The sequence below is a fragment of the Panulirus ornatus genome, chromosome 13 (genome assembly GCF_036320965.1).
Source record: "Panulirus ornatus isolate Po-2019 chromosome 13, ASM3632096v1, whole genome shotgun sequence".
In the NCBI taxonomy this organism is placed as follows: Eukaryota; Metazoa; Arthropoda; class Malacostraca; order Decapoda; family Palinuridae; genus Panulirus; species Panulirus ornatus.
In genome coordinates, this window is record NC_092236.1 from 51,934,562 (window position 1) to 51,944,827 (window position 10,266).

At 38.7% G+C, this 10,266-nt stretch overlaps 1 protein-coding gene across 4 annotated transcripts in view; it reads left to right on the top strand.

The window, feature by feature from the left end:
- LOC139752879 (uncharacterized) overlaps positions 1 to 10,265 on the top strand; it is a 28,036-nt gene extending 17,771 nt beyond the window's left edge. For 2 of the 4 annotated variants that reach the window (XM_071668893.1, XM_071668890.1), the window contains exons 5-6: positions 845 to 987; positions 8,724 to 8,862. In XM_071668893.1, coding sequence (XP_071524994.1) covers positions 845 to 967 — 123 coding nt within the window. In that variant the 3' untranslated portion in view covers positions 968 to 987; positions 8,724 to 8,862. Of the gene's footprint in view, positions 1 to 844; positions 988 to 4,663; positions 4,791 to 8,723 lie in introns of those variants that run through there. The other 2 variants (XM_071668891.1, XM_071668892.1) reach the window with 2 other exon arrangements.
- The last annotated feature ends 1 nt before the right edge of the window (position 10,266 follows it).

Sequence of the window (10,266 nt, forward strand, 5' to 3'; positions counted from 1 at the left end):
GGCCTGAACATGCAGAAGGGTGAAAGGCATGCATGGAATAAAGTGAATTGGAATAGTGTGATATACTGGGGTTATCATGCTGTCACTGGACTGAACCAGGCATGTAAAGCAGCTAGGATAAACCATGAAAATATCTGTGGGGTTTGGCTGTTGATAGCGAGCTGTGGTTTCGGTGCATTACACATAACAGCTAGAGAATGAATGTGAGCGGATGTGGCCTTTTTCTGTCTGTTCCAGGTGCTACCTCATTCATGCGGGAAAAGGGGATCAAATAAGAAAAAAAGAATTTTTATTTGCTCGGTGATGGCAGTCCATACATTTGTCAGGTGAAATCTATTCTTAAAGGATTGATATCCATCTTCTTGCATTAGAAGGCAATAGTTTCATATACTAATAATGAAGCTTTTACTTGCTCACTGGTTGGCTAGTTGAATAGGAAGATATTATATTCCATTTTCTTCTAAGGTTAGAGAGCTTGTGGAAAGGCAAAGTGTACTGAAGTGCCAGAAAAGTTGCCCATTCATCTTACATGAGCAGATAACCATCGAAATTGACCTCTACATTGTGAGGGGATTCAGTGGCTGGAAAGTGAGGCCATATCAGGGCAGTGCTTTATGGGAAAATGCAGTGATGTCAATAGCTAGAATGGCAACACATGAAACAGGGCATTGCATTCTGAAGAATTAAGTGTTATTGTTTATGAAGGCAAGGAAATCTGCATACATGGTGAATACGCATGGGAGGGGTCTGTACTTGAATATACTGCTAAAGAGTAGGAACATAAATATTTACAATCACTTTCAGTTTTCTCTCATGATAACTGATTTTCCTTATGTTATTGCAGATTCTAGGAGAGTATAAAAGGCAAATTCATGCTGACCCCATGCCAGGGCTGTTGCAAGCTCTGAAGAACTGTGGCCTTAACCGTCAAAGGAATCACATTAAGAATGAAATCATGACTCAGTGATGGCAACGCTTTTAGTCATGGTAAAAAAAAAATTTTCAGCTTATTAAATCTTTTATTGTGCCATTTATTACTTTTGATAATATGTATATATATATATATATTCATTATTATTATACTTGATCACCATCTCCCACTTCAGTGAGGTAGTGCAAGGAAACAGACGAGGAATGGCCCAACCCACCCACATACACACATATATATATATATATATATATATATATATATATATATATATATATATACATAAACACCCATACATGCACATAACATATGTATACATTTCAATGTATACATACATATACATACACAGACATATACATATATACACATGTACATATTCATACTTGCTTCCTTCATCTATTCCCGTAGCCACCTCGCCACACATGAAATAGCATCCCCCTCCACCTCCAGTGAGGAAGCACCAGGAAAAAGACAAAAAAAGGCCACATTCATTCACACTCAGTCTCTAGCTGTCATGTGTAATACACCAAAACCGCAGCTCCCTTTCCACACCTAGGCCCCACAGACCTTTCCATGGTTTACCCCAGATGCTTCACATGCCCTGGTTCAATCCATTGACAGCACATCAAACCCTGGTATACCAAATTGTTCCAATATACTCTATTCCTTGTACGCCTTTCACCCTCCTGTATGTTCAGGCCCCGATAGCTCAAAATCTTTTTCATTCCATCTTTCCACCTCCAGTTTGGTCTCCCACTTCTCCCCGTTCCCTCCACCTCTGACACATATATCCTCTTGGTCAATCTTTCCTCACTCATTCTCTCCATGTGACAAAACCATTTCAAAACACCCTCTTCTGCTTTCTCAACCACACTCTTTTTATTACCACACATCTCTCTTACTCTATTATTACTTACTCAATCAAACCACCTCACACCACATATTGTCCTCAAACATCTCATTTCCAGCACATCCACCCTCCTGCACATAACTCTATCCATAGCCCACGCTTCGCAACCATATAACATTGTTGGGACCAATATTCCCTCAAACACCCATTTTTGCTTTCCGAGATAATGTTCTAGACTTCCCACGCTCCCAAAATTTTCGCCCCCTCCCCCACCCTGTGATTCACTTCCGCTTCCATGGTTCCATCCACTGCCAAATCCACTTCCAGATATCTAAAACACTTCACTTCCTCCAGTTTTTCTCCATTCAAACTTACCTCCCAGTTGACTTGACCCTCAACCCTACTGTACCTAATAACCTTGCTCTTAGTCACATTTACTCTTAGCTTTCTTCTTTCACACACTTTACCAAACTCAGTCACCAGCTTCTGCAGTTTCTCACATGAATCAGCCACCAGTGCTGTATCATCAGCGAACAACAACTGACTCACTTCCCAAGCTCTCTCATCCACAACACACTTCATACTTGCCCCTCTTTCCAAAACTCTTGCATTCACCTCCCTAACAACCCCATCCATAAACAAATTAAACAACCATGGAGACATCACACACCCCTGCCGCAAACCTACATTCACTGAGAACCAATCACTTTCCTCTCTTCCTACACGTACACATGCCTTACATCCTCGATAAAAACTTTTCACTGCTTCTAACAACTTGCCTCCCACACCATATATTCTTAATACCTTCCACAGAGCATCTCTATCAACTCTATCATATGCCTTCTCCAGATCCATAAATGCTACATACAAATCCATTTGCTTTTCTAAGTATTTCTCACATACATTCTTCAAAGCAAACACCTGATCCACACATCCTCTACCACTTCTGAAACCACACTTCTCTTCCCCAATCTGATGCTCTGTACATGCCTTCACCCTCTCAATCAATACCCTCCCATATAAATTCCCAGGGATACTCAACAAATTTATACCTGTGTAATTTGAGCACTCACTTTTATCCCCTTTGCCTTTCTGCAATGGCACTATGCTAGCATTCCACCAATCCTCAGGCACCTCACCATGAGTCATACATACATTATGTAACCTTACCTACCAGTCAACAATACAGTCACCCCCTTTTTTAATAAATTCCACTGCAATACCATCCAAACCCCCTGCCTTGCCAGCTTTCATCTTCCGCAAAGCTTTTACTACCTCATCTCTGTTTACCAGAGAAAGAAACATACATGAATGCCCATACATGTACATATACCTACACATACATATACATATCAACATAAACACATATATATATACATATACATACACATACATAGACATATATACACATGTACATATTCTGTTTCCTCTTTTAGAAATTGAAATACAAGGAGGGGAGGGTTTCCAGCCCCTTCCTTTAGGCTTCTGTAACACACAGAAAGCTGGTCATGTGGATTTGGTGGTCTAGAGAATGGTTGTGAGAGGATGTAGCCTTTTTTCTTCTGTTCCTGTGGCTACCTTGCTAATGTGGGAAATGGCAATCGAGTATGAAAAAAATATGTATATATATATATATATATGTGTGTGTATTTATGTGTATTATCATAACATCTTAACTTACATACCAGCCTAAGGACCCCCTTTTATGGGGATCCTGTAGCACTCAGAAAGCTGGCTGTGTCTATTGGTGGAACTGCATGCAGGTCAGAAAGTGTGGTGATGTATGTGTGTCTTTGTGGGGTGAGTACAAGAAGGTTGATGAGTGAGTGTTTGGTGTGGAATTTACATCTTGGGCAGAAAGGGCCCTGTGATATGTTGAATCTGTGTTTGTAATGCTGAAGAGATGGATGATGTCCAGATTGAAAGTACATACATTCATGATCAATATTTAGATGGAAATAAGCATCAGGATTCTGTGTGGTAGAGGGACATGGGAGTTGTTCTCATCCCTAACTTGTCTGAATCCCACATTAGTAGAATAGTTAAGGAGACAAACTGTCTGCTGTCACATATAAGGGTAACTTTTAAATACATGGAAAAGAAAATGATTAGCAAACTGTTTATGTCTTACATGATGCCAAAACTGGAATATTTCTCAAAGAAGCACAAAGAGCTTATAGAGAAGGTCTAGAAGAGAATAACAGAAGATAGTACCAGAATTAAGTGAGTTGAGTTACAGGGAAAGGATAAAGGCTTTGAACTTGAGATAGTACCAGAATTGCATTGAGTTACAGGGAAAGGATAAAGGTTTTAAACTTGCCCACCTTAGAGGGTGGAAGAGTGAGGGAGAGGATGACCTGATCTCAACCTTTGAAGTTTTTGAAACAGAATGATGATATGGACAGTGAGCAGTTCTTTGAGAGATATAGAGATAGTGGAACCAGAGGACATAACATGAAATTAAGCAAGAAATGTGTCAAAAAGATGTAAGTACTTTTACAGGATAGGAGTGGTGGATAAATGGAATAAAATGATTGAGAACATGGTTAATTTCCAACAACTTACATAGTTTCAGTAGTATGATAGTGCAGAATGTTCAAGGGATGGAATCCTATGGGTGTAAAGCACAAATTGGTAATGACACATACACATACACAGACACAGAGGTTGACAATTCAACACAAGGATCTAGGTGAAAAATACATGACACCAAGATTACAAAGATAAATGTAAACCACTGATTATTTTTGGTTTGGGAGATCATATATTAGATGAGAAAAAAATGGAAAGGAGGAAATGATTATAAGAATTGCTTGAGGCAGTGGATCTTCCAGATGCAATTTTGTTGATTAAAGGAAAATATTTTGTGGTTATAATCATGACAGATGACAAGGTATGGATACATTTGACTTGGAGTCATCTGGCCAAGAGGTACTTAGGAAAGCTAAAAAGCTTTAAGGCAAGATGAAATTCAGTGGGATATTCATCAAATGTGATAAAGGAAGGGAAGGGGATAAGTAAGAAGTACAGTCAGAAGACAAAAAATTGAAGACACCAAATAAGGGCAAGAGATGGACCATCCCTGCCAGCACTGTAGAGTGGACATGGTAATGTATTAAATGTTGATGGACTAATGGTTAATGGTAATGAGCTGGAATTCACAGATCATGTTAGGGAGTGCACCTTGTGTGTTAGATTGAAGGAAACAAAGCTTACTAAAGAGATGAGATCTCACTTGTTCTGCCCAAAGAGGTAGCCCTGAGTTTCAAAAAATATTGGAGGATAGCCCATGTAAACAATGCACAATGGGAAGAGTAATTGTAGGATAGAATTGCAGTGTTGTTAATGTTTTATAATCCTTCAAAGAATTGCAGTGATCAAGAGCATAGATACAGTGATAACTAAAGAAACAGTCAAGATGGTACATGAAGCAGCAAAACACTCATTTGTTAGAGATAGTAAAGTACTAATAATGGGGATTTTCAAATATAAAGGGGTAGACTTAGGGAATTTGGATTTTCATGGTTATAAGGAGTAACAGAGAGACAAGTTTTTAGAGTATAAATGGAAGTTTCCTATACCAGCATCAGTAAGCACAGTAGGGATGAGAGGGACTCATACACCATAATTGCTAGATCTCATTTTTGCACATATTAGGATGTATATTGAGAATATTATGTATGATACACCAGTTGGAAAAGTGATCTTGAAATAATTGAGGACATTAAAGGAGCAGAGATGAAACAAGGCATTAGTAGAAGATAAAGTTGTAGAAACTACACAGACCTCAACTTTTTCTGTGGTAACATAGATTGGGAAATGGAGCTCATTAGCCAGGAACCAGAGCTTTATGGTGATAGGTTCTCAAGCATCTGATACAGAGGAATGGCTGGAAAGAGTAAAGATGGTTTAATAAAAGATGTCAAATAGCAAGGAGCTCGAGATGTGCAGTGGTGAGGACGTAGAAGTCGCTTCAGCTGGCTAGGATTTGCATAGTAAAAGAGAGCAGGGAATGAATATAGTAGGATGAGAAAAGAGGAATAAAGAAACTTTCAAAAAGGAGAAACTCAAAATCATTCCTATAGAATCAGAAGGAAACAGTTGTCAGTTAAGGAGGTATGGGAAGAATTGTAGAGGATGATATGAGGATATGTGAGGAACTGCATAACAAGATCAAAAGTGTTTTACATTGGGAGATGGAATGGGGAGGAGGTTTTAGAAATCACCATAGGTCAAAGTAACCTGCAGAGTGCCACAGGGTTCTGTTCTGGGACCATTACTCCTCTTGATATATGTAAATGACTTTCCTAAAGGGATGAAGGTTTTGGGAGCACTGAAGAATGCGTGGAAAGAGAGAACATTATCTGGGAGGGCAAAAATGGGTATGTTTGAAGGAATAGTAATCTTAACAATATTATACGGATGTGAGGCATGGGCTGAAGATAAGGCTGTGTGGAAGAGTGTGGATGTGTTGGAATTGAAGTGTTTGAGGACAGAACGTGGTTTGTGATGGTTTGATTGAGTAAGTAATGAAGGGTAAGAGAGAGGCTTGGTCAAGAGAGCAGAAGAGGGCATGCTGAAATGGTTTGGACAAATGGAGAGAATGAGTGAGGAAAGGTCGACAAATAGGTTATATGTGTCAGACTTGGAGGGAACAAAGAGAATGGGGAGACCAAACTGGAGATGGAAGGATGTAGTGAAAAAGATATTGAGTAATCTGAGCCTGAACATGCAAGAGGACAAAAGGCATGCATGGCATAGAGCAATGTGTAATGATGTGGTATGCTGGGATTGTCGTGCTATCAAGGGAGTGGCCCAAGGTATGTGAAGCTTCTAGGTTAAACCATAGAAAGGTCTGTGGGGCCTTGTTGTGGATAGGGAGTCATGGTTTTGGTGCATTACACATGACAGCTAGAGAATGGATGTGAGGGAATGTGGCCTTTCTTCATCTGTTCCTGGCACTACCTTAGCAATGTAGGACACAGCGATCAAGAGTGAAAAAATGTTACAGGGAAAAGCTAGAAGCTTTAGATTTGCCTACTATGGAAGAGAGAAGAGTGGGGGGTGATGTGGTCAGCGAATAGTTCTGAGAGATGGGACAGAGCAGCCATAGGACATAGCATGACATTAAGCAGGAAATTTGTAAAGAAGATGCAAAGAAGTACTTTTATAGTATAAGAGTGGTGGATGAATTGAAAAGGGTGAATAGGGACATGGTTAATGCTGACAGCATATATAGATTTAGAAGTTGTGCAATAGTAGGGAGTTCAAGATATGGGGCCCCCACAAGTGTAAAAGTCCCTCCCTGTACATTACGTTTAGGTAATTACAAATACATGATTACACACACACACACTATTTATTTTCTACCCCAGTAGTCCCTCTCATCTTGTATATGGCTCCTACAACTTTCAGGAAACTGGCCACATCCACCAGGTAGGACAGCAGGTCATAGAGGGTTGTGATTCTGTGAGTGTGTTTATGTAGGAAGATTCACAGCAGTGGAATAGTCATTGTTTAGTTTCTTCATTGAAAAAGTTGTATAGTAGACATGAAGGGTCTTGAGATATGTTGAATTAGTGTTTGTTATGCTGTAGGGAAGGGTGGTGTCTAGAGTGTAGATGAGAAAGAGTAATTTGTGTATGCCTGTTGAGTGTGGATTTAAATTGGGATGGCATTTAAGACTGAGTTGTGAAAGCAGTTGTTTTGTGCTCGTTGGGTCATAACTTTGTGTTTTATTAGTGTTGTATTTGTTGGCATGGGGATATCTGTGAGTACAAGTTGCTCAAGTATGAGACAGGATAAAGCTTTTTATATGTATTTGGGTGGGAGGTAAGATATGGAGTAGTTTCGATGAGAAGGGTCTAGTGCTGATGTAAGAAAGTGAGTGCTAAGCATGTTGAAGTGTGATTGTATTGGGAGAATCTTTGTTTCATTTTGCAGGTGCTGAGTATTTGTTTGACTAGGCAGCCAGTAATTAATCTGAGTGCTGTAGTTTGTGTGGTTTGCAGCTTCATTTGCTTTGGAGAGGGTGGACAGCTGGCCAAGTGAGACAGTTTAAAGTGGAGCAGAAAATTTTTTGTAGGGGATACTAACAGATTTTTTTTTTCTTATGCAAATCTAGTACCAATTAGAGTTTTGAGAGCATTTACTGCTTCCATGTTGCTTTCATGGTGATGTTTTTAAGTGAGGACTTAATGCTGTGTGTATTGTATGTGTTGCCCAGAATAGCCAGGCTTTTGTTGAATGTGACTGATTGCTCATTTAAAGTAATTGAAATTTGCAAGTTGGATATGTCTATATCTGTGGTTGAAAGAGTGATTGAGGACTTCTTTGGTGATGCAGACATTATGTTACTGGTAAGTCATTGTCCCAATTTTGTATTATAGTGCTGCATATCTATTGTTTCTACTGTGATGTCAGTTTTCTTTTTTAAGTAGTTTTGAGGTCATCTGCAAGTCTATTCATAATCACCCCATAATCAGTTTCTGTGAGTCACGTTATTACCCAGGACCTTCCTAATGGATCTTGCAGCCCAAGGTTGCACTACTTCCATTAGCAGGGAAATTTTGACTCCTTTAGACTAAGAAATTCTTGAATGAGGCTGTAGTTCCAGTGTTACAGCCTCACCAAAGGTGACTTAACACTTGCAGTGTAACCTTGAACAGGTGAAGTTTGGTAACACCATTGTGCATGAGAATACTTTCATACTGTAATTACCTATTAGTACTGTCTTGGGAGGGAATTTTACACTTAAGGCTTCATCTCTTGAATGCTCTCTACTGTCATACAACCTCATAAATTTATATGTGCTGTCTACATTAACCATGTCCCTTCTTTCTGGTATAGCTGCATGAACCTCCTATATCTCTTGAAAAGTTTATAATTATTGAGTTCTCAATTTCTTTGCTTACATCTTAGCTATGTTTATGTGGTTTATTAAAGGTACTGGGAGGTCATGCAAGAAGAGGTTGAAGAGGGTCAGGGACAGATCTACTTCTTGGAGAATTCCATTGTGGACCTTAAGGGCTTTAAAGATGAGGCTTTTGTGAGTGACTCTTGCATGGTGGCAAGCTGTAAAACTGACCATCTTCTTTTTGTCATTGTTGTGGAGAATGGTGTCAGTATCTTTTGTTTGAGTAAGTGTTGGGGACAGTGTCAGCCACTGTTTATGTCTTCTGCTTCTAATATTGAGCAGCATGGAGGTTGTGATTGGTTGATGCCATCTAGGATATGTTATATGGGATCTGTGTATAGATTGGAGTTGGAGTGGTGAAGTCTAAGGCCATGTTGTATAGGTGAGAGTAAGATTTGTGCTCTATTCTCTTGTGAATTGGTTTTGCAAAAAGTTTGGATACTAAAGACAGAAGTGATATTTGGTGTGAGGAGGAAGAGGAGTTAGCTGGTTTGGAGGGTTTCAAGACAGGTAATATGTTGGCAAGTTTCAGATGTTAGCAATTTTTTTTTGTGTGTAACCAAGAGATTGAAGATATCTGCAAGTGCTTGTATTTGCAGCTGGGGATGTTTTATGTGAAACTTGAATATGTCTCAGGGGTGTAATTTGAGATGTCTTTCTGTTATGAGTATAGTTTGTGTTTGACAATGACTTTTGCTTAGTGCATCTCAAATCATTACAGTGAATATATATTTCATTACTGATGTATTTGATGATGAAGGGATCTTTAGTATAGGTTGCTGAAATGTGAAGCTGGAGTGACATCTCTCTGTGTGCAGGAGGGGGCTAGAGCTGCTCAAAAATTGGAGTGTGAGCATTTTTAAGTGGGATTGTACATAAATTACTTTTTTGTGTCATTGTGTTGAGTGTGTCCAAGAATATCTCTTGGGAGATATTCTTGGAAGAGCTTCATTCAGTCCTTCTGACTGCATTTTTCTTTGATATATCCCCATAATCAAAAGAGTCTGTAATACAATTGCTTTTCCCAATTTTTCTTTTATCTTCCCATTTCATTACAATACTAATTTTCATCTCCTCAACTTAATTGCTGGAGGCACCCTAATTTGTGTTGTCTTACAAATCATAGAAGAAAAAAATTTGGCTTAACAGTACATAGACACAATCAGTTACAAGTAATTTTAGGATTTTTGTTTGATCGATATTATTTCATGTGTAATGATAATAGAATGAAAAGGATTCCTGTTTGGGTATTTATTGCTAAATGAGGTCGATTTTCAACTTGGTACCAACTAAAAGTTTGTAAAAGTGGTTGATAGGTGTTGATTGCCTGCTGTTGAACTTTCATTAGATATTAAAATGATTGTTTCACACGTAGCTAAAATTAAGAAAATTTCTGAAACATAATACTGTAGGAAAGAAACTTCATCACACACATTGTATGCATCTTTAATAGTTAGTGGTAACATTAGTTTTTTAATGCTACTTAAGAATAATGGTTGTTACTACCTGAATCTCATAATGTAAATTCTGTTAAACATTTTGTACTGAGAAATAAAACAAAGTTGAATATAT